At 43.5% G+C, this 25,429-nt stretch overlaps 1 protein-coding gene and 1 long non-coding RNA gene across 2 annotated transcripts in view; one reads left to right on the top strand and one right to left on the bottom strand.

The window, feature by feature from the left end:
* Positions 1–1,548: 1,548 nt before the first annotated feature.
* The window catches only part of itga1 (integrin, alpha 1), a 37,115-nt gene continuing 13,234 nt past the window's right edge, over positions 1,549–25,429 (top strand). The window contains exons 1-13 of the mRNA XM_077019806.1: positions 1,549–1,864; positions 14,455–14,575; positions 15,985–16,097; positions 17,510–17,601; positions 18,104–18,218; positions 20,806–20,927; positions 21,331–21,479; positions 21,741–21,891; positions 22,240–22,414; positions 22,603–22,676; positions 24,112–24,256; positions 24,907–25,049; positions 25,149–25,292. Coding sequence (XP_076875921.1) covers positions 1,822–1,864; positions 14,455–14,575; positions 15,985–16,097; positions 17,510–17,601; positions 18,104–18,218; positions 20,806–20,927; positions 21,331–21,479; positions 21,741–21,891; positions 22,240–22,414; positions 22,603–22,676; positions 24,112–24,256; positions 24,907–25,049; positions 25,149–25,292 — 1,587 coding nt within the window. The 5' untranslated portion in view covers positions 1,549–1,821. The remainder of the gene's footprint in view (positions 1,865–14,454; positions 14,576–15,984; positions 16,098–17,509; positions 17,602–18,103; positions 18,219–20,805; positions 20,928–21,330; positions 21,480–21,740; positions 21,892–22,239; positions 22,415–22,602; positions 22,677–24,111; positions 24,257–24,906; positions 25,050–25,148; positions 25,293–25,429) is intronic.
* Positions 1,858–3,069, bottom strand: LOC143525629 (uncharacterized). The gene is made up of 3 exons (XR_013133703.1): positions 2,828–3,069; positions 2,536–2,741; positions 1,858–2,440 (listed from the first exon to the last, which is right to left on the bottom strand). It is a non-coding gene; the product is annotated as an uncharacterized LOC143525629 (long non-coding RNA).

The raw sequence follows: 25,429 nt of genomic DNA on the forward strand, positions 1-25,429 counted from the left end.
CAGGGGGTGATACTGTGATGTCTGTGTGTGTCACAAAGGCTGAAAAACAAAGAAGAATCAAGCATGTTTCAAATAAAGACCTAACATTAACATATGCAGCGGTCAGATATATAAATAAAATTATGACACTTTTAAGAAGTGATGTCATTATATATTCATATATAATATATATTCATATATTATATATGAATATATTATATTATTATATTAACATATATTATACATATATTATATGTTAATATATTATATTAATATATTAACATATATTATATATGAATATATATATATGAATATATACATATATATATATTCATATATAACATATATAATACATATATATACTTATCATCTCACCCATTAGGTGATATATAATATATTATAAATGCACAATTACATATTGTAGGGCATCTGTTGGCATGCAAAGTTTGTCAGCTACCCATTAACTAACCAGTACTTACTTCATCATCACATGACCACTGCTGAGTGCACATTTGACAGGAGGATCATTCTCAGTGCAGCGCTTACACTGACGGTAGTGGCATGGTTGCAGCTTCACACGGCAGCGAAGGGTTCTGTGGTTACTCCATTTCAGTGGATACGTCTGGGCTGACAGTTTCTCACCTTCTGTGAGGAACTGAACACTGGTGAAGGGCTAGAACAAAATTTCTAAGAAAATTTGTGTGTGGCAACAGTTCAGACTACTTCTTACAAAGTAACTATGGCTACAGTTACCACTACTGTAACTGTACGAATGCTTTGACATTCTGAACTTGTGTAATAGAAACCAAAGTATAATGACACTTGGAATAAATAGTAATCACAGAGATGTTTCATGCTACACTAGAAAATAAGAAAATAGTTATAGTGTAATATTGGTGGTTTAATGATGTAGTATACTCAGTAAATGTACTGTTTTGTATATTTTATTACATTAAATTATTTCTGAAGCCATCTTTTGATTCCGCATTACGTTGCCCCTCCCAATTATTTAAACACTTATGTCAAACGGTTGTAGCGGTTATGTAACCGTTTCTGCAGATCTTCCCCCGCGTGCTCAGTTTGACCCGGACGATCTAGTGAGCGAGTCCAACAATCCGAGCACTGTCAAAATGATGAATTACCTCCACGACAGAAGGCTGGTACGTCTGCGTGTGGTTATGGTTAACTGTGTTATTACATGTTTAACCAAAAGGGGACATGATAGTTTAAGTCAATGTCATGTTACAACAAAGATCTATATAACTAGATAACGTCATGTCATATTTACAATGGATAAAGCCAAGTATGTTGTATACGACACTTTCCTAGTGGCAAACCCTTCACCAAATATAATAGTTTTGCCTGGTCAGAGATTGCACTAAAACTTCCTAAACTTATATAATAATCTGTTGCGTTCATCATAAGCATTACCTGAAAGCATCGAGTAAATGTTTTCAGGTTCATTGCAAAAATAATAATCTCCAGACATCATCGTTAAATTTGCTTGGTCATATTTTCCCATGACTACGAGGCTATGCTGCTATTAAACCAGAACTTCCTCGCAGTTAGCGTAAACGCCATTTTTCTATACTTGCTCCCAAATGTCTCGCTCCCACGTGCTTTTATTTCTGTCTTTCTTTCTTTTGTGGTTATATCGTTAAATTAGGGATTAAAGTGTTAAACTACACTAAATCGCTGGCCTTATTATTTACGCCAAAGCAACAGGGCATGTCAAGCTGGTAGCTCATCACCTACTTAGGGTTCACCCTCACATGTCCAGTAGTGCGCTTGTCGGAGGCGCCTTCAGATGCGTGTTCCCGAGCCCGTCAGGAGTTAGACAACATGCGTCCTGGAATGCAAGGTTTACGACTACTAGGGCTATTCGGTGAGTGGATTTAAATTGCACATTTCTGTCACAGGTCGGTGCTCTGAATTTTATTTGCAGTACGAGATTTTTGCACGGTTTGTGCGACATCATTTCGACTCCAGAACGCAACATCGTATAACATGTAGTATTTTGTTTTATTATTAATGAGTCAATACCATTACGCGCATCCATTCTGATATAAACCTGTTAGGAATTGACGTAAGCGTTGTAGGATGGTAAGGCTTCATAGTCATAAATCGTCAAATCCTTTTGATATTCAACGGCGCTGTCATAGGGCGATGAATATGCTGCGGCACCCATAGGAAAGACGAGCATAGTGTTCATGGTGTAACTCGTGCGTGATGTTTCATGGAGTCCTAGTATTGACTTTACATTTTTAATTGGGTCCTTTTTCGGTACTTGAGTGCGTACGAAAACCAGCTGTAGCACACTTGATAGATTACTTTACACTGCACCCTTTAAACTTTATACTTTTTTCTTCTTGTTCTTCCTCTCTTGTTTTGTCTTGACGTTTTTATTTTCTTTTCCTCCTCCTCCTCTCCTAGTCCTGTCCGTTAGATCTTTAATGCTGACCTTTGAGGATGTGATAACAGTCATGTTAGAAATGCTAGAAATGTGTGTTAGAATACATAACCACACCACCACATTCACAACCATCCTCCCCTTACCTCAGTTCAGACCTGAATACACACCACAGCATCACAGCCACAGCACCATTGTACTTGGTGGTTAGGGTGCTGGTCTTGTGTCTGGAGGGTGGTGGGTTTGATTCCCAGCTAGGCTTTAAGTTAACCCTGGGGTGCTGGTTCTAGGGCTGCTCACCGTGCACCACAGCCTCCTAGTGACCGCTACTGTGTGTTCTCACTGCACAGATCTGTAAATGCAGAGGACAAATTCTGATTGTGGTGAAAATCACAAATGGCAAATTAGCTTAAAATGTTACCATGAAGAAGGTAAGACCTTTTGAGTTTGAAAGATGCCTAAACATTGTTGTTCTCTTGCTTCTTCCTGTTTTCGACCTGAGAATGGGAAATGGTTCTCTCTTTCTTTTCTTTTGTTTTTGTTTTTTTGTTTTTGTGTGTGGTTCTGGCTGCACCGTGCAGATGAAACTGCACAAGAGTGCTGTGGTGAGAGACCAGCGTAGATGTGGCTTTGACTGTGGCGATGCTCAAGTCTTCACAAGCCCCTGCAGAGGTGGTGCACAGGTGGTTTCGGTTAGAGACCAGAAAGTGAGCAGCTGGCTTTAGACAGTGTGCATGGGACAAACGCACATTCCTACACACCAGAACAGTGTGAGGACCGCACAATATAACCCAAATTATTCTTCTAATTTTTACATTAGGACTGTCATTCTGGTTCAGAGTTTTTCAGTTGCAATAAAATATTTCTACATTATAGCTGATTTTGGTGTTTAAATGTTTTTCTACAGTGAGACCACTAGAAAATGTTCAAATATTGCAAATTTGTTTGTTGCAATGTTTGTCACATGCAAATCTGACACACGCCAGGATGCCTCAGGCAACAATTTGCTGTGATCATTTTGGTTGAACGCTGCTTCTACTCTAACTACTACAGATGGCTCAACCACAAAAGTATGTATACATAAATTCTTTGAAAGTATGCATGGCAGGGTTGAGACGATCTGCTCTGTGCTTGTCTCCACGCCTGAGAAGTCAGTGATCTTATGTGTGTGCACTGTGGATTGCTAGTTCTGGTTTGATCCAGTTGTCAATTGTAGGACCTGTTCATTTCATAGTGGTACAACAATGTCTTTGTAGCTGGACCCCTCCAACCCTTGTGTATGCATGACCTGTCCAGTGGGATTCGCTGAACTCATGTATTTCGATCTCCTCCAGGGAACTAATTCCTCTCTCATCTTGTGGTTGCACTCATCTTTGGCTGGAGATTTGTCTTCGTGTTTTATACCTAATTTCATAATGTGATCCAGAAATAGAACAGGAAAGGGGTGAGGAAGGCAGGTTGACAGAGAGAGAGAGAGAGAGAGAGAGAGAGAGAGAGAGAGAGAGAGAGAGAGAGAGAGAGAGAGAGAGAGATCACATCTGCCCCACCCTCCTCCCTGCTCTGTCATCTAGAGGAGTCTGGAATTCTGGATAAGACTCTGGCAAATGACCCTCCTCTACCAGCAGACTCCCCCTCATACAATTTATCTCCCAGTAGACTCCCTCCTACACCTCCTCTCCCAGTAGACTCCCTCTCATACACCTCCTCTCCCAGCAGACACCCTCTCATACACCTCCTCTCCCAGCAGACTCTCCCTCATACAATTTATCTCCCAGCAGACTCCCCCTCATACAATTTATCTCCCAGTAGACTCCCTCTCATACACCTCCTTTCCCAGTAGACTCCCTCTCATACACCTCCTCTCCCAACAGACTCCCTCTCATACACCTCCTCTCCCAGTAGACTCCCTCTCATACGCCTCCTCTCCCAACAGACTCCCTCTCATACACCTCCTCTCCCAACAGACTCCCTCTCATACACCTCCTCTCCCAGTAGACTCCCTCTCATACGCCTCCTCTCCCAACAGACTCCCTCCCATACACCTCCTCTTCCAGTAGACTCCCTCTCATACACCTCCTCTCCCAGTAGACTCCCTCTCATACACCTCCTCTCCCAACAGACTCCCTCTCATATACCTCCTCTCCCAACAGACTCCCTCTCATACACCTCCTCTCCCAGCAGACTCTCTCTCATACACCTCCTCTCCCAGTAGACTCCCTCTCATACACCTCCTCTCCCAACAGACTCCCTCTCATACACCTCCTCTCCCAACAGACTCCCTCTCATATACCTCCTCTCCCAACAGACTCCCTCTCATACACCTCCTCTCCCAGTAGACTCTCTCTCATACACCTCCTCTCCCAGTAGACTCCCTCTCATACACCTCCTCTCCCAACAGACTTCCTCTCATACACCTCCTCTCCCAACAGACTCCCTCCCATACACCTCCTCTCCCAGTAGACTCCCTCTCATACACCTCCTCTCCCAGTAGACTCCCTCTCATACACCTTCTCTCCCAGTAGACTCCCTCCCATACACCTCCTCTCCCAGTAGACTCCCTCTCATACACCTCCTCTCCCAACAGACTCCCTCTCATACACCTCCTCTCCCAACAGACTCCCTCCCATACACCTCCTCTCCCAGTAGACTCCCTCTCATACACCTCCTCTCCCAGTAGACTCCCTCTCATACACCTCCTCTCCCAACAGACTCCCTCTCATACACCTCCTCTCCCAGTAGACTCCCTCTCATACACCTCCTCTCCCAGTAGACTCCCTCTCATACACCTCCTCTCCCAACAGACTCCCTCTCATACACCTCCTCTCCCAACAGACTCCCTCTCATACACCTCCTCTCCCAACAGACTCCCTCTCATACGCCTCCTCTCCCAGCAGACTCCCTCTCATACGCCTCCTCTCCCAGCAGACTCCCTCTCATACACCTCCTCTCCCAACAGACTCCCTCTCAAACACCTCCTCTCCCAGCAGACTCCCTCTCATACGCCTCCTTCCATATTTGAATGCTTATAAAAGTCATTCTGTAAATGATGTGCTCCAGCACTCCCAAAAGAACCATCCTGGCTTATAATTACAGTGTATTAGTGCAGACGGTAGGTCAGGTTTCCATAATTGGGTGTTTTTCAGAGTTTCGAGCATATTAAGAACAGATTGTTCCTAGAACTAGAAAATAATGATTTTGTTATGGTTCGGCTCTTAGCTCAGGTTAGGTTAGGTGAACATAGGTTAGATTATATTAGGTTAGGTTATATTAGGTTAGGTTAGATTAGGATAGATTAAGTTAGATTATGTAGTAGTTGGATGGATGCTGGTTAGGTCTAACCTCTTAGTGCACAGTATGTATGTTTGGACAGGCCAACAGAAAAGACATGTAATAGGAGAACCAGTATCAGTGTGTGGGGTGTGGAGCTTACACCACCTTGATGGATTACCTGATGAACAAACACAATGGAATTTTTATTCACTTTAACGAATGAAGTACAAAAACATGCAACTTCAGGTAGTATAACCTCCATGTGCGTGCACACACACACACACACACACACACACACACACACACACACACACACACACACACACACACACACACACACACACATACACACACACTCTTTCTCTCTCTCTCTGTCTTTCACACAGACACACATTCTATCTCTCTCTTTCTGTCTCTCTCAAACAGAGACACACTCTCTGTGTCTCTCTGTCTCTCTCTGTGTCTCTCTTCTCTCTGTGTCTCTCACACAGACACAGACACAAAAAACACAGATGCATCACACTCCACTTCTCCACAGAAGGGTCTGACTCGATCAGATAGGGCCAGGGCACAAGTTTCCATGTTTCCAAGTTTTCAACCCAGGCTTCCTGAAGCCCAGCACACCTCGAATTCTCTCTAGAACAAATAAACATCACAGTTTTTTGCAATTGCTAAGACATGGAATGTTGTCCTTGCGACACTTATTCAAGATTCAAGATGCAAAAGTTTTATTGTCATGTGCACATCTTTGCTAGTCCTGCCCTAACATTCAAACAAACAAATGAACATAAATCCATAAAAGAGATTAAACAACAACTGTAATGAAAATGACATGTAATGAAAAACTAGAGATCAGACTACAGACAGTGGCACGGGAGAGGAGTCGAAAGAGTGCTACATAACACATTAATTATCAGTGTGAAGTCAAACACAGTGATAAATACAAATACACTGACAGCTGTAACGCACACGCTAGACTGTACCGAGGGTACCTGTACAGGTGGAGGGTGTATCATATCATTACAGAAACTAGAGCTGTAATGAAAAAACGTTAGTGCCCAGTGCATTATTGCAAATTGTAGTATGCCAGTAGCAATAAATTAAATCATGAGGTAGAATGAGTGCATGTATATTGAGTAAAGTGCAGTGGTGTCTGTGGGTGGGCCAGGCCTTAGCCAATCAGAATGTTGGGAAAAGTGGAACATGGCAATTCAACTTCCTCATGTAGTTGAGGGGGTATGCTAAACCATAAGGCATTGTCTCTACACTCTATATTCTATTTTGAAACATACTTAGTGCAAAACACTGAACACAATTCTCTGTATTAAACACATTATTGAAAACCTAAACCCCTGTGTTTCTTTTGGAAAATATCGTCATACAAATGTCATTCACATTCTCCAATTACCCAAATCTAGCGTTCGCAGATGAAAACACGGCTAATTACCACACTTAGAAATCAGATCCTGGGCACCAAGAAGAGGCCACATGTTCAATATTTTGGTTTGGACAGCATGAGAGCAATATTGGAGAGAGGATGAAGAGCATCCATCACAAATGAGGCCCAGGCCACTTCGGCTGACCATACGGGTCATGTTTCTGGGAGGCTGGGTAGAGGGTCCAGTGTCAGCAAGTGTCACTGTCCCTGGGCTGTGTGGGGGCAAAATTACAATGTGTGCAGTCTCAACATCATCATCATTATCATCATCATTATCATCATCATCATCATCATCATCATCATCATCATCATAACACACTGTTCCTGCGACACTGCACCTACATCCTCACCTACAGAGGAGTCCTCTTCAGCATGGAGGTGTAAGGACTTGTGTTATCTTCTGTTCTATAGAACACACGTGTTTAAGGTTCATGCCAAAAAAACACCTTTTCCTCACGGTTTTCATAGCAGGATTTTACTGGCACAAGCTCATAGTGCTTTCCATTTAGCATCGTGTGTAGAAAGAAATATTTGTTTGATTTTTGTGTCTAGTGTTCTGAAAAACACCATTGTGACAGGAGCTGAAATGATTTCTCAAGAAGTGTGTGATGTTTTGCTTGTTGTATGTATGGTGGTCCTTGGTTTTGTGTGTCTTTTGTATAGGTTCTGACAAAATAAGCCACAGTTTGTGGGTCATAGAGACCGTGTCTGGTGTAGCACTGGTATAAAAGCACTGGTATAAAACTGTAACCATTAAGCATGAAAGATTATAACAGACCACAATAAAAAAAGTCTAAACAGCAGCATTTTCAAAATGAATTTCTCCTTGCAGCTGCTGTTCTTTGTGAGGAATTTTTGGGGCAAACAGACTTTATCCAGACCTCCAGCCCAAAGTTCTTCTTCCCCTTTCGAGCACGTTATTCATCAAACCACACCGTGCACTTGAAGAACTCTAATACAGCAATTAGCTGCTTACTGGCAAACAAAGCTGCTCTCACATTTTGGTGCTGCACTGTCAACACTACCCGGCCTGAACTGGGGGCTGGCTGGTCCGAGCCTGACCAGGCAAAGGCTGGAAACCATCTGAGTGATGGAAACTCCTAAGTGAAAGGGGGAGGGGGGATGAAATGAGACACATGTAATGAAACGTAACAGGGGAAATAAATGGTTCTGCCATGAACCCAGGAGAGTGCTGGGCCCCAGCGGGGTCAGGGCAGGTGGGGCCTCCATGGGGAGTCTGCTTAAGTTATCACCGCGGGGGGACCTTGTCACCTCTTCCCCTGGGGTCACAAACCTCCCAAGTGTAAGAAAACATACTCAAGCATGCAAACAGACACACCCACCCACCCACACACACAGACACACACACACACACACTGGGACAGAATAGATTCTGTATGAATTTCATACTACAAGCATACAGACAGACTCAGAGATACAGAGAGTGCTCAAGAAGGATGGGTTATTTCCTCTCGTCTGGTTTTGTCGTGACTATCTGTCATTGTTTCCGAGTATCTGGCATCTAAAGCACACAGCTCACAGCTGCAAACAACAGATTTGTCTAAACATCCTTCAATGGCCTTTGTAGTTTCACTAGAGTAACATACAACTTATCATATAAGATTTCCTCATGATCAAACAGGTGATCATACTTCTTGCTCTCTCTCTTGCGCGCACACACACACATACAACACACACACACACACACACACACACACACACACACACACACACACACACACACACACATATATATATATATATATATATGTGTGTATGTATATATATATATATATATATATATATGTGTGTATGTATATATATATATATATATATGTGTGTATGTATATATATATATATATATATATATATATATATATATATATATATATATATATATATATATATATATATAACACAGAATTGCTGACTTTTGGGATCAGGGTTCAGGGTTAGACAGCCAGGGCAAAGCAAAGTGGCATCATCTGCTCACCAGACCTGACCCCCCGCCCCCAGCTTGAACATCATACCATCTCGTTTCCATTAACAGTGTCTGAGGTGAATACCAAAGTGCAAAATGGGGGTGGGGTGTGAGGTGAACAGTGGCTCATGTTCTGACAGAAAACCTTGACCATTTGCATGATTTTCCTCAGCAGTCTGGTCTCGGTTTCAAAGCTCTGGTCTTGCCCTTTAGAATAAACTCAGAGATCTGTGGACCACACAGCTGAAAGCCGCTTTTCCAGGAGCCCTGAAGAAACAATGTTCCCAGCCTGATGTTATATTTAGCATGAACTTTGACTCCTGCAGAGTTATCTTCCCAGGACCTGTCTGAAACATCTGAGCAATGTCTTAAATGTCCAGTTCATGCACCCGTACTGTAATGGGTAAACATATCATTTTCATGTAAAACTCTTAAATAGGTTAAAATAAAAGCAGTAATATTTAAATATTGTAAGGGTACCAATTTTCATAATGGTAAGAAGGGGACGGATTTTAGGTTGGTGCATTTTTTTGTGTGAACTTATCCCTTCCTTTGAGACACATGATATATGTCTGTTTGAACTTGAGCATTTCACCTGGTTACTGAAGAAACAAAGATGGGAATAATGTGTGGGAATGTTGGGATTAATGTGTGGGAATGTTGGGAAAAATGTGTGGGAATGTTGGGGAAAAGGGGTGGGAATGTTGAGTGCCTGCGTGAAGCTTTAGGAAGTGCACTGGGAAATGTCGGGATCAGAGCGCGGGATCCTGCTGCAGAGAGAAGCCAGACTTCCTCAGTGAAGTCACATGACATTTAGCAGTCGGCTGCAGGAAACCCTGTGCTCTCCGCCCACTGCGGCTGGACATGTGTACGTAGATGTGTGTAAATATGCTTTTCTCACGCATGCGGCATGAGGGTGAAAGGTAGCTTGAGCGGGCGGAGGGTCTGCCACACCAAGCTCGGAGTTTACTGGGGTAACTGGGAGTGCAATCCATGGTGTTAGACTGTGAGCAGTCATCCAGTGGAGACTGGCTACATGCAGGCATGCTTTTCCTGGTCTGGGTGTTGCCGCTGGATCGTATAGGCCAGCACGATTATTTTGGTCCTTTGAAACATGCCCATGCTCTGACATCACCATTTGGACACACCAGGAAGTTTTGATTTCTTTTCCCAGTGTATCAGAGATAATTGCACAATGTGAAACTGCCTGTTGTTCTAATGAGAGGACAGTGCTGATTAACGCATCTCTCCTGTCTGTAAACGTGCATGCGTTTTCGCATCAATTTCCTTTGTTTATGACACAGGAAGTGTGCTACGTGAACATGTGTATTTTTGTCTTTGTGAGTTGCTTAATCACAATCCCCCACAGTCATGTTCATTTAAGTGTGGGTGTGTTTATATATGTGTGAGTGTGTGTGTGTGTGTGTGTGTGTGTGTGTGTGTGTGTGTGTGTGTGTGTGTGTGTGTGTGTGTGTGAAATCTGTGTGGGATTTAACACTTTTTGGGGAGTGTCAGGGTGTGTGCATGTGTGTGAATATGAGAGGTGGGTGTCTGTCAGCGCACGGTTGCTGGCCGAGGTTTGCGGGTCGTTTCCGCGTTCTGGGGAGGATGCTTAGATGAAAGCCCCTTAAGCAGCAGGGAGCATGATGTCATCATCCCGTGGGTGGACTCCGGTGCTTTTCCCAGAGCCAGCGCACATCTGGAAGCAGGAACTCCGGGTTGGGATCACATCAGCGGTGAATGGAGGAGGCTCTGTAGCGGGACCAGTTTGCGCCAGCAGAGTGGAGGACTCCGTCCACATGCCCGAAGAAAACTCTCCTCACACTGTCGCCTAGCTCCCTCTCTTCACAGGCTCTGAGTTACTGGTACATCTAGTTCATGTGGCCACTTGCCCCTCAGACACACACTCCAATCTCCACATACAAGGAACAGATGCTTGGTATAACGTACTGTTTGCTTTCTGTACTGCCTCTGTTGCTGTGCGTATTGCGTGGATGTAATAGGAATATGCTGGCAATGGATTATTACTATACCAGCAACTAGGGGCATCGGTGACTGTAGATGCTGTTTCATTGTTGCTGTTTCAGAATAGTGCTGATGGTATATCAGGACATAATGTTGCACTGTGTACAGACTGATACGCCACATTAGTCAGAGTTAAGTGAATCTGTTCTGGAAAAGAGAAAGTGGGAGAGAGAGAGGAAAAGAGGAAGAGAAAGAGGGCAGGAGGAAGAGAAAGAGAGGGGAAAAGAGGGAGAAAAAGATGCCAAAAAAAAAGATACTATTAACTTGATTAGTCTGAAAGCTCCTTTGCTGAGGTTGTGTGTGTGTTTGTTAGAGAGAGAGAGAGAGAGAAATAGAGAGAGAGAGTGTGTGTGTGTATGCATGGCACGAGCCATGTGTACTAATGCTCCAATATCCTCTCTCTCACTCCTGTGAAGTGTAGCAGCTGTTCTCTCTGATTCACATGAGTTATAGCTGTCCTGAGTTTAACACTGACATTGGGCCTCTTTCCACAGCACTGCCCTGCACTGGCATTGGTCCAGTTTAACACAACAACGTCAATGCAGTGAAACAGCATCAACCTGTATTGACGTCTAACCCATGTGCTGTCCTGCACTGATCTTGGGTCAGTGTATGAGGGACCTTGGCTGAAGCAGGCATAGACTGCACTGCAGGTTCAATCTTATTTGACCACAAATAAGCACAGAGACTTCAAAGAGCTCGTAAACACTCAGATGAGCCAACGCAGCACATGTCCACGGAGATGCGGGAGGATGCGATCACATCTTTAGTATAGATATAACTTCTGCCTTAGTTACACTAGTGTGATAAAAATAGTCTGCTTGGGTCTAAGGCACTGGATCGATGTTGTTTGTACTGGTCTTGGTTGACTGGTGTTGGTCGATTAGGTCTTTGTGTAGATTTAATAGACAGAACAGGTAACCAACGGTATATTTAGAAGTTACTTAACTCACAAAATCTCCAGGTGTTAGTCCAGGTGTAGGAATGCAGTTGTGATGTTGGAGTTGCTGCTGTAGCCCATTCCTGTACAGATTCCCTGCCTAAACAGTGAGATTGTTTTGTTAGGGGCTGAATGTTTTAAGGAATAATGGTTTGTTTGTGAATGAATGTGGTCTACGATCCCCTTATGTTTGATCTCCTGAAAGTGTTTCTCTAAAATGATTCGGATTTGGTTTTATTTCAGAGGTTGGACTTGTGCAGGCAATGTTTCCTTTGTCTGCCACGCATCTGTGCATTTTTCTCCTATTCTGATCAATGTAAAAGGGCTTCTTGGCTGGTAGCCATCTTGAATGTGTGTGTGTGTTTTCCCCTGTGTGTGTGTGGCTGTGTGTGTGTGTGTGTGTTTCCCCTGTATATGTGTATGTGTGTAATTGGGTTGGGACTTGATGTTTCTGCGGTGAGAGAGGTCACGTTACCTAGCCAGAGTTCTGGCTTCCGACTCGGTGGTTCCTGTCAGGATGAGCGCGGTTGTCCGTTCTGCATCGGTGACAATAAGCCTGCGCTCCACCAGAGTTCATGGCGGCCTGGGATGTGTCGCGCTGTGTTTGGATTCAGACTGCTTTTTCCATGTCCTGTTATTGCTCCCGCGAGACTCTTCGTTAAATTGTGTGTGTGTGTGTGTGTGTGTGCAGGCACAGGCTCGCCGTATGTGCGTAATCCTGTAATGTATTTGGGAAGTGTGTGTTCACCTTTTGACCTCTGCAGTAGTTATAGCATCGGCCAATAAACGTACAGACATGTGCTTCATTATGAGATTAATGGCATGGTGTTAATTCACTGTGTTGTGGAGGTGTGTGAGTGTGTGTGTTAAGGTAGGGCTTGTCACTGGACTGTGGGTCTCTGGTCTGTGTCTGTTTATTGGGGAGATACCGCAGTGGAAATTGGGTTTTTCTACATCCCAAATCTGCACCAGACATGAGACCTGTGCAGCATGTCTCGATGGAGCTTTAGGAGAGACCAGTTCACAGGCACGTTTCTATGGAGTTTTAAGAGAGACCTGTTCACAGGCAGATCTCCATGGAGCTTTTCCTTCTTTGTTTTTTACTGTTTCTATCTTTTCTCATCTCCTCCTGAGCTCATATCTCCACTGTCTCCTCCTCTGTAAAGAGTCTTTGCTCATATCTCCACTGTCTCCTCCTCTGTAAAGACTCTTTGCTCGTATCTCCACAGTCTCTGCGTTGATTGCGTGGGCTGAGCACTAATGCTGTCCCTCAGGACTCCCACTGCAGACCAGCCCTGATCCACACACACACACACACACACACACACACACACACACACACACACACACACACACACACACACACACACACACACAATCACACACACACACACACACACACACACACACACACACACACACACACACACACACACACACACACACACACACACACACACATACAGTCCTTCTCTACGCAAACACAGCTCTGACACAGAGTCTGAAAGCCCAGATGGAATCCTTAATTTTCATTGATTGCCTGTGAGCCATTCATTTGAGCTGTGCCCATGACGCACATTGTTCTGTCTTCCTCTGCCCAGCATAGAGTGCTGTGTCTGCATTAGCAGAGGAGGCTTCTGGCTGAGAGGGATTCGCCCCACGGAGCCCCAGGCCACACTGAGCACGCATTTACCTCCTCTTTAGCTGTGAGATGTTTGCTGTGGTCAGTGTCGTCTGTCTTCTCTGTAGGCTCTTTCTGTTTGCAGTTTTTTCAGACGTCATGGTGTTTCTCAACAGCTTCTCATCCGAGCTTGGCTTAATGTTCAGCGCAGCTTTAGAAATACACTGAATAAATGATGAGTGGAATGCCCCTGTGTGGTGTGTATGAAGAGGCTCTCTGTAACCTGGCCACAAAGAGCCATTTAACTGTTATATTTAGTGTCCCCCTTCATACGCAACACTGGGAGACAGACTGTAGCTGCTCTCTGAAGGACGCTTTGTCCAGGCTTATGGCCAAGTGCGTGGCAGGGTCTGAACCCTCAGCATGGCTTTGTGAAATTCCACTGGCACCCAAGCAGAAATTCCTCTGTGCAGAATTCCCATAATTTTCGACTCCCTAAGTTGGAAAAAGTGGAGAAGTTGTTGCCCCTAATGCCCCTAATAAAGTTGTTCGCTTTGTTGATTATCATGTCTGCTGGTGTTGTGTAAACAATCCTCTGGTTGTGCCTTTGTTTTGTAAATTAATAAAAAGCGCAAGGTATATCCCTGACAACGTAGTTAAACGTATTTGTAGAACTTAATTAAACACGTATTAAGCATTTTTTATGCTCTTTATACATGCAGTGCTTGATTATGCTTCTGTAGTGTTGGTGTTAAAGAGGCCGGGTGTGTGCTCTGCTCTGCCCTCCTAGTGTTGCTGCCAGCTTTCCTGTTCTTCAACGTGGATGAGAAGAATGGGATGTCCTTCACCGGCCCCGTGGAGGACATGTTTGGCTACACGGTGCAGCAGTTTGAGAACAGTGAAGGGAAGTGGTGAGTTGCGCAGACCCGTGGTGACTGGGACTCCCGAGGCATTTCTGCAGGACACGTCAGGACACACGCTTGCGGGACATTTCCAGGTGCTCCTGCTTCGAGTGCAGTTTGGGTTGACTTCTGATGAGTGAACTTTAGTGAGGCAGACAAATCATGGTCTGTACCTGAATTTGCCAGCTGTAAAGCATCAGACTACCTTATTTGATACTTGAAGTCCTTCCCAACTCACACACACACACATACACACACAAACACACACACACACACACACACACACACACACACACACACACACACACACACACACACACACACACACACACACACACACACACACACACACACACAAATGACTGCAACTCATGTCATGATTACAAACCTCTTTATGGCCACAAAGGAATAAAGTCAAAGGCCATTATTGGCCTCCCTGAACTCATGCAGAGGTCAGCTGGGTTCAACCGTGAAGCAGATGATCCTGTCTGCTAAAGCTTCAGTACACACACGGCACATTCTGACGAGTGTTTAGTGCTGTTGTAGGTGTCCTTTTCCACGAGAGGCTCATGTCTGTGTGCGGTGACGTTTATCAGAAACAGAGTCATTGCATTCCCTAAATATGCTATATATTTGTGGTCCGTATATTTTGTTTACCTTGCATCTTGATTTGAACTGGCTCATGTTCCTGATATACTGTGCACTTGTTTATGGGTAATAGCAGTAAATTTGAATGGAATTAAATTGAATTAGGTTTAAACAATGTGGGTATTGTAAACACAGAATGTTTTGTGTGATATATATTTCTAAATCATATTTAAGCTAAATTGAAATGAAGGTCAGGTATGGTTGTCCGACAGTTCGAGATTAGCGGCCTTGGTCTGGAGTGGTGAAGAGGAAGTGGAGTGTGTGCCCCTCAGACGTCTGCGCTGGGTCACCAGGCCTCGTTTCTGCTCTGGAATGTTAAAGACTTCTGAGTTGTTTACATGTGTACAGCCTGATAACCAGTCAGAAATGTCCGCAGCTGGCCAGTCAGCTTTGAGTCTGCTGGTGAGAAAGTGAGCCTGCAGTTTGGGAAAAACAACAACAGGAAAAAAGTCCCGGCTGAGTTTAGCTAATAGTGTTAGAAATTATATCAGTTAAATCATTTTCTGTACCTCATTAGTGTATGGTGTGTTGAGCTGTGTAACATTTTCATTTTTCCACTGAGAAAATAGAGAATCTGTCAGGTCCACTTTGAACGGAATTTGAGTGGAGTTTGAGTGACATTTGAATTAAGTTTCTGTGGAATCTGGTTGGACCTAAGTGGTCTTGAACTGCTTTCTCATGACTCCTGTCAGTTTTGTGGTTTGAATATGACCTCTACCCTGTTTTTGCTTCTCTCTCTCTGTCTTTCTTTTCCTATGCCCCTCCCCTAGGGTCCTGATTGGTTCTCCTCTGAAGGGTCAGCCAGCCAAGCGGACTGGAGATGTTTACAAATGTCCCGTTGGTCATGGCAGTTCTTCTGATTGCATAAAATTAGATTTGCCTGGTGAGAACTGGAGTCATGCTGTCTTACATGTGTGCTTGCTTTTTTTGTTTAATGTTGATTATTGAGATTAGCTTTCTTCATTTGGTGGGGTTTTATGTGGTTAGGACGTGACTCCTTGTTGTTTGATAGCTAGGTTTCAGTTTGCAAGCCTCTTCTGTAAGTGGTAGCACATGACATATCATTGCACTGGTTACCCATTGAAGTCACAGCTGAGCTTATCTGTATGTGTCTGAACACAGACACTTACTTACTGATTTAATATTATTAAATAAATGTCCACAGTTGGAAAGTATATTCATGGAAATTCATTCATGCCTGCATTTATATAAATATCAGATGCTACCAAAGGGTTAAAACAAGTATTTGACAGTCTTTAATAAGCAATGTAAGCTTGTTTTTAACTATGCATGCCATCTCCTGCAAAAACATTTTGATTCTTAAACCAGCCTCTAGAACTGACCATTGAACTGGCCATAGAATATTCTAGTAGAGCACTTAGAGGAGAACTCTAACTCTTCCATGCTGTACATGCCTCCATGAAGAAGACACAAAGGAATATCACTGCTGCATTGCGTGTGTGTGTGTGTGTGTGTGTGTGAGAGAGAGAGAGAGAGAGAGAGAGAGAGAGAGAGAGAGAGAGAGAGAGAGAGAGAGAGAGAGAGAGAGAGAGAGAGAGAGAAGCACAGCAGCACAGTAATGATTTTGATACTCATTATAATGAGATAGACATGTTGGTCCCAGATCTTCAGATCACACGCTATTCCCAACATTTGCAGTTCAGCATCTCCAGGTACACAGTGCATTGGCCTGTGTCATGGTTCATTTCTGCCTAAATGGCTTTTTTTTGTGTCCCTTTAATTCTGGCCATAGATGTCCAGTCTGGGGAAAATACACTGTTGTTGTTGTCGTCTGGGATTGCAGAAGGTCAAAGTTAAAGTTGCTGTTCTTGCAGCCCTCAACAGTGAGGCTCCTGTTCCTGGTCAGGGCTGCACCATAAATTATGCAGATGCAGTAGATACAGTGCTGTCAGGAACCCAGTGAGCATGTGCACAGGGCAGACAAAGGGCTCCAACCACCAACTACGCTGCACCCTGTGGGAGAAACAAAGTGACATAGACATAGACACTGGGGAGAACACCTGCCCTATAGGCACTGGGTAATACTCCTACCCTATAGGCATTGTGTAAAACGTCTGTCCTATAGGCACTGGGTAAAATACCTGTACTATAGGTGCTGGGTAAAACACCTGTCCTATAGGTGCTGGGTAAAACACCTGTACTATATGTGCTGGGTAAAACACCTGCGGAATTAACAGGGTTTGTATTCCTTGTCCTATTTCATTGTTGTTGTTTTTGGTTTTGTTTTTTGGTTGATATTTATTTGCTGGGGTCTATATTTACTCTTTTCCCCAGACCACACAACCATTTCAGACATACATGAAATCAAAGAAAACATGACTATGGGAACAACACTGGTTGCTAATCCGGACGGGAGCGGATTCCTGGTAAGAAGATGCTGTGTTTAATCGTCAGTCACACCCCTCCGCACATGCTGAATGCACCAGATCCTGGACCTTCTGGAGAGCTCCAGTCTGTCATGTTTAGGAAACGAATAATTGAAATGATCAGATTTTCCGCTTGTCGTTTGTAATTCTGAAGCCGCAGGGTTGTGGTAAGCGTCTGTCTGCTCTGCTGTATTTAAGCAGCTGCATTTAGGTCTGAAAAACTCTTTTAAAACTGACTAGCTGAGGCACATTTTCCCATTACCACCATTCAGATCTCTGTCTGCCCGTCTGTCTCTGCTTCTGTGTCACATTCTCCCTCTCTCCCTCTCCCTTTTTCCTCTCTTCTTTTCTCCTCTCTCTCCCATTTTCCCTGTTGGTGTCCCTCACTCTCCCTTTCTCTATTTCTTTCTCTCCTCTTCTTTATTTCATCCTGTCTTTCCTTCTCTGCCTGTATCTCTGTCTCCCTGCCTCACCTCTCCCTCTCTCCCTGTCTGTCTTGCAGGCGTGCGGTCCTCAGTACGGCTACATGTGTGGAAAACTGCAGTACATAACAGGAATCTGCTCCAATGTTAGTTCCTCCTTCAAGGTGCTCAACTCAATCGCTCCAACCATTCGAGGTACAAACACACACTCACAAACACACACACACACACACACACACACACACACACACACACACACACACACACACACACACACACACACACACACACACACACACACACACACATGCACGTGTGCTACAGACACGTGAGGAGTGTGTATATTAACACATTCTGAAGCATGTAAACCACAGCTTGCCCGCCCTGTCTTGTATGCCCAATTTAGGATAGGATTTAGCAGAGCTGACATTTCAGTGTCCCAGACACAGAGGAACCAGTGACTCATCATAAATATTGAGTCTCTTCATTTTAAACACACTCATTCACACTCATACACACCCCTTCATGTAATGGGCTTGAAGAGTTTTCCTGAGTCTAACCCTATCACTGAATTTAAATAGATGAGTAGTCTTGATATGTATGTAGTCCTGAGACAACCTGGGATAGCTGGATACTGTAGTCCAGAAAAAGCATGTGATAGCTGAATATTGTCAAGATAAAACATGAGATAGCTGGATACTGTAGTCCAGAGCAAAGCATTCAGTTATACAGTTGTGATCAAATTTATTCAACCCCCACTGAAATAAAGTGTTTTGGCCAGTTTGACATTGATTTTGATCATTTCAGTCATCTTATTTACAATTATATCAAAGAGGCACTTATAAATTAGACAAACATAACATAATATTTATGATGGAATAACCACAAATGTCTTTACTGTGCTCACATCATTATCAGTTTTATTCAACCCCCTAGTGACATTATTTTTTAGTACTTAGTACAACATCCTTTTCCAGTTATGACAGCTTTCAAGCGTGAAGCATAGCTTGACACAAGTGTCTTGCAGCGACCTATGGGTATCTTAGCCCATTCTTCATGGGCAAAAGCCTCCAGTTCAGTCACATTCTTAGGCTTGCGCACTGCAACTGCCTTCTTTAGGTCCCACCAGAGGTTCTCAATTGGATTTAAGTCTGGTGATTGCGATGGCCACTCTAGAATGTTCCAGCCTTTCATGTTCAACCATGCTCTAGTGGACTTGGATGTGTGCTTCGGATCATTGTCCTGTTGGAAGGTCCAACGTCTCCCAAGCCGCAGGTTTGTGACTGACTCCATCACATTTTCCTCCAAGATCTCCTGGTACTGAAGGGAATTCATGGTACCCTGCACACGTTGAAGCTTTCCTGTACCATTAGAAGCAAAACAGCCCCAAAGCATAATTGACCCCCCGCCATGCTTCACAGTAGGCAAGGTGTTCTTTTGTTCATAAGCCTGGTTCTTCCTTCTCCAAACATAGCGCTGGTCCATTGTCCCAAACAGTTCTAATTTAGTTTCATCTGACCACAGTACACTGTTCCAAAACCTTTGTGGCTTGTCCACATGACTTTTGGCATACTGCAGTCGACTTTTCTTGTTCTTTGGAGTCAGCAAGGGGGTGCGTCTGGGCGTTCTGGCATGGAGGTCTTCGTTATGCAGTGCGCGCCTTATTGTCTGAGCTGAAACTTCAGTGCCCACATCTGACAGGTCTTTTTTCAGTTCCTTAGCAGTCACGCGGGGATTTTTCTCCACATTACGCTTCAGGTAGCGCACAGCAGTCGCGGTCAGGATCTTCTTTCTGCCACGACCAGGTAACGTTTCCACTGTGCCCTTTAACTTGAACTTGCGAATGATACTTCCGATAGTGTCTCTTGGAATATTTAACAACTTCGCAATCTTTTTATATCCATTGCCATTCTTGTGAAGAGCAATAACCTCTTCTCTTGTCTTCTGGGACCATTCTCTTGCCTTCACCATGCTTGGAAACACACCAGTAGATGTCTAGAAGGAGCTGAGTATCACAGTCCTTTTAAATCTGCCTAATTGGTGCTTATCATGCTTGATTGCTGCTCGTTGACATCCACAGATGTTTTCAATACCTGATGGAAAACACTGGAATGAACCTCTGTTCTTAGGAGTGGTAGTCGTAAAGGGGTTGAATAATTGTGTCAATGAAGAAATCACAAAAAGGCCATTTAATACTTTATGACAAAAAAAATTGATGCTATCTTAGTTGCATTTAGTTCTTTAACAAGTCCTTGTAAGATTTCATTATGAACACAATTACAAATGTGCACTGAATTCCATAAAACCCTTCGCAGCATTGGGGGTTGAATAAATTTGATCACAACTGTAGTAACATGATATACAGTAAAATGTAATGCACTGGAAAAAAGATGTCACTAGTGATGCAAACTGCACACTACACATCAAACACAATTACAGCCATGTATCATCTGTGAAAATATCAGTTAAATTGTCTATGTATGATAATGAGACTTTGGATGTTATGAGGGGCTGGATGTTAGTGTGTCTGAATTGTGTAGTTCATACCTTCTTTATGTAGTGTCCAGTGTAGTTTCAGTTTAACACAGGACAGTCCGTACTATAACACCGCGACATCATCTCGAGGACCTAGCCCGTGTAAACGGTTTGAGAACACACAGATCGGAAGGACATTCCAGAACATGTTCCAGAACATTAAAATATGTCGTGTGAAATGTAATTTCTCGTATAAACAGGTTGTGTTCCGTGCATGCGTGTGTGGTCCGCTTTGCTTCCTTTGCAGACTGCCAGCAGGACATGGACATCGTCATTGTTCTGGATGGGTCCAACAGCATTTACCCCTGGGAAGAAATCAGGAAATTTCTGGTCAAGTTTCTGAGGAACATCGAAATTCCCCCGGCTAGGGTCAGTATGCTCTTTGATCGAACTCTTTTGCTGATGAGCTGACGAGTTGAGCTGGTTTGAGAATCAGGCACAGAAGTCTCACATGTTAATGTCATTGCTGAGAGTGGTTTCTCATCTAAAAATATCCAGCCAAGTCAAAATTTGACCATTAATGAGAGGAAGGCTAGCAGGAAAATGTAGTGCCAGTGTATTTGATTTATATAATGACTAAAATGTCTGCATGAGGAAGCACTGTGTATGATAGTGTACTGTATAATACAATGGCTGTGTTTTTGGAAAACGTGTATGTTGGTGGGGTTATATGGACAAAATCTATATGTGTGTGTGTATGTGTGTGTGTGTGTGTGTGTGTGTGTGTGTATGTTAATGAATTTATCTTGTGTCTCTTATTTTATTTCCTCAGGTAGGAATTGTGTCATATGGAGATGATGTTGGCCATGAATTTAATCTTAGCCAGTTTAACACCACTGAAGACCTCATTAAAAGGGCAAGCAAAATTCCACAGAGAACTGGAATGAAAACCATGACTGCTCTTGGCATTGACACAGCACGGTAAAGCACCTGAACCTCAGCTATTAGTACTGTATAACATCAGAACCTTTACAGTATGGTAAAGTTCCAGAACCTCAGCTCTCACCTTTACAATATAGTAAAACACTAGAACCTCAGTTACCACTTTTCTTGAGCTCTCGTCATGAAAGTCAACAAAAAGTAAATTAATGAATTAATGAATTACTATTTCTAAAGTTTTCTGGAGATGAAATGTGGTAACATACAAGCAAAAGCTCTTGATTGGCTGTTCCCTATTGACAGGAGGGAAGCTTTTACGGCGGAGCGAGGGGCGAGACCAGGGGTGAAAAAGGTCATGGTGATCGTTACAGACGGGGAGTCACATGACAACTACAACCTGAAGCGTGTGATTAATGAGTGTGAGAATGACGGCATCGAGAGGTTTGCCATTGCTGTGAGTGTGTCTCTTTGACAATTTTTTTTATGTTGTGTCTTTTGCTGGGTTGTAGATCCAGGATCTACAGCTGTATGTATAATGTATAATGTATATTGCTGAATAATGTTCCGTATAATTTTGTTTGAAAAAGGTTAATTGTCAGTGTTAGCATTATGTAATGTATTAGCATTGACTTGGTATTGTACAAGTAAGGTAAGATTTACAGTATTGGACAGTCAGGACTTACAGTATTGAACAGACATTATTTAGAGTACTGAACAGACACTATTTAGAGTACTGAACAAACACTATTTAGAGTACTGAACAGGCTGGATTTGGAGTATTTGAGTTTGTGTTTCTTGGCAGGTGCTTGGTGATTATAACAGACAGAATAAAAGTGCTGAAGATGTGCAGAGTTTCATTAACGAAATCAAGTACATTGCAAGTGAGAAAAAAGAAGATCACTTCTTCAATGTAGAAGATGAGTTGGCACTGGTGAACATTTCCGATACTCTGGGAAGAAAGATCTTTGCTTTAGAGGGTAAATCATTTTTTAGATGCTTTCTTAAGAACAACGCTGGATTTTGGGAAGCTACAGTCCCTTGCTAACAATACAGATTTTGAAATAATCCTTATGAATTCATAGCATGCACACTGAAAACATTTATGTTACCGCTGCTATTGAAACACTACATTACAGATGAAACATCTAATTTTATTGCTTAACAGCTACCTCTGGGAATCACACCTATTCATTTGAGATGGAGATGTCTCAGTCAGGCTTCAGTGCTCACACATCTAGAGTAAGTACTTTACAGTCGTAAAGATCCACAGTATGTTCTTTGCAGTTCTAAAGGTCTAGACTAAGTCCTTTACAGACTTAAAAGTCTAGAATTTGTTCTTTATAGGCCTAAAGGTCTAGAATATGTTCTTTATGGTCTTTAGGGACCAGATTATACGTTCCTTACAGTCCTGAAGGTCTAGAGCAAGTCGTTTATCACCCAGAATGTTAAAGATAATTTAATGTATTTATAGATGTATTTTACCTTATGTAGAAATGCCAAACTTGAATGAATGTGTCATGTTTACATAAAGAATAAACTGTGTTGCTCTGCAATCCAGGGGACTCTTGAGTAAACAGTAGGTTACAGTGCCAGGAGATACTGCAGCAGGTCCTGTGAGAGGCCTGCAGACTGAAGAGCTGTTCAGTGGCAGATAGTGGGACAGGCAGATAGTGGGAGATGAAGAAGAGAGGGCAGAAGGAGAGGATGAGGAAGAGGAGAAGGCAGAAGGAGAGGATGAGGAAGAGCACAATGGAAACCTAGTTGAAAATGCTACCAAATGTAGTTTGATCACGAGAGGTGGATTCAATGTCCCATCTGCAGCTTTTGTATTTTATGAACTGCATAAAACACTTTTATTTTACACAAATACAGTACCAGCTGTCCGATAATCACCATTGCGAGCTATCGTTTAATACGGATTAGAAAGGATTTACACTTGTGGTCAGAATTGGAACCTCCTGCCTCTGTCACTCTGGTAGTTGGAATCTGTTCTAATTTCAGACTTGTTTTATCATGAGTCATGTAACTTAATGAGATGTGTAATTTTATAGTAATCCAACCAAATATTTTCCCCCACCCAAAAGGTTTATAACTGTAACCTTCATTAGTGAATGATGCTACGTCAAGCCCTACTCAGATGAATAAATGTGTCCTGTTCTGAGCAAAACCTCCAGGGCTGATCAGAGAACAGCAGAATGGTATTGACCACTACTGACCTTTTTACTGTGTCATAAGAAATTATTAGAGCTGAAAGTGCTGGCATCTGTGCCTCAATATGAACTTATATGTGCACATAATTGTAGCAGTTTATCACTCCTGACTGTGGTTTAGTCCTCCTCCATACTAGGACTTCCTCTCCATCATGTTCAGTGCTCAGACATCACCCCTCAGACTACACATGTACAACTATGCACAGAGTAATGAATCCAAACAGTGTCAAATCATTACATTCTTTCTCTTCATTGTCTCCTCCGTATGGGTTCAGCAAAGATACAGAATATACAGAGTGATTTTCTTTGCTGCACGGTTCATTTGCAGACTTTCATATGAATGCATCTGGTATTTTGATGCCAGTATTTCATCTTGGTTTGAAGCCGGAGTTTAATTTTGCTCACATTCCTGGTGCGTTTTTTCGACAGCTGTAAACTCTGTGATGGTTCTCGCTGTTCTGCAGGAAGGCGTGATGCTGGGGGCAGTGGGGGCTTACGACTGGAACGGGACTGTCGTCATGATGACGGGCAGCGAAGTCGTGGTGCCCAGCAAGGACACCTTCCACAACCCACAGAAGCAGAAATACGAGGGCATGGCTGCATACGTGGGTACGCTGTGTGCCTTCACCTGCAGGTGGTGTTGTTGCCCTGTGCACGGTTGCCTCTACTTTGCCTGTGGCAAGCTCCCCCTGGCCCATCGTTCTGGACGCTGAATGTAATCGATGGTGGACCAAGTCTGAGCGAACAGGAAGTTCATTGTGGTAGTTATCCAGACAGGGCAGTTGTTGTCAGCCTAAACATGGCAGCAAATTTCACTGTGTTTGCGTAAGCGCTCGAGTGTCCTCTGAACCAGCTCGGTCCGATCCTCCGCACATCCCCTTTTAAGGATGCACAAGCTCACCGCTCAGCAGGAGGAACACGTCACCGTGAGATGGGCTGAGATGCACTGCACATGGAGGACTCCGGCATGGGGGGGGGGGGGGGGGGGTGCTGGGGGGGTTTGGGGTATGCAAAGTGTATTAATGACTATAATGGGAAAATATCAGCTCAGTTCAGTGTAACATGACCAGACTCTGCCTCTTGTAATGCATGAAATCTGTTTGTGTCATGTGTGTGTTTTTTTATGTTTGGGTAGAGTTGTGCTTATGTGCCGATTTTGCTGTAACATTATTGTGTGTGTTGTGACTTACTGAGATACACTTGTTTTGTGATTTATTGTGATTTTGTTGTTACTGTGTTATATTGTGGTTTGGGTGCAGGTTACGATGTGCAGTCAGCGTACACACCCTCTGGAGTTTTCTACATCACCGGAGCACCACGCTTCAACCACACTGGCCGTGTCAGCATTTACCGTTTCCATGGCAAAAGTGTCAACATCACTCAGAACCTCGATGGAGAGCAGGTACCCTGCTGACGACCTGATGCTGGTGCAGCTGTAGTCGTGTAGCAGCGAGGGCAGGTGATTGTGCTGACCTACAGCTGTGTCTTTTCTCTCTCTCAGATTGGGTCCTACTTTGGCAGCGTTCTCCAGACGCTCGACGTCAACAATGATTCTTACACAGACCTCCTGCTTGTGGGGGCGCCCATGTACATGGGGCCAGAAAGGGACGAACAGGGACAAGTCTATGTGTACAAGATCAATACGGTACAGTATACTTGTGTGTGTTTGTGTATGTATGTGTGTACAGCATGTGTGTGTAGATGTAAGTGTGCCTTTGTCTGAGCCAGTAGTACTGGATCAGAACCAATAATCCAGTTCTAGAAATACTTTTCTATTTTTTC

This window comes from Brachyhypopomus gauderio, chromosome 10 (genome assembly GCF_052324685.1).
Source record: "Brachyhypopomus gauderio isolate BG-103 chromosome 10, BGAUD_0.2, whole genome shotgun sequence".
NCBI classification, from domain to species: Eukaryota; Metazoa; Chordata; class Actinopteri; order Gymnotiformes; family Hypopomidae; genus Brachyhypopomus; species Brachyhypopomus gauderio.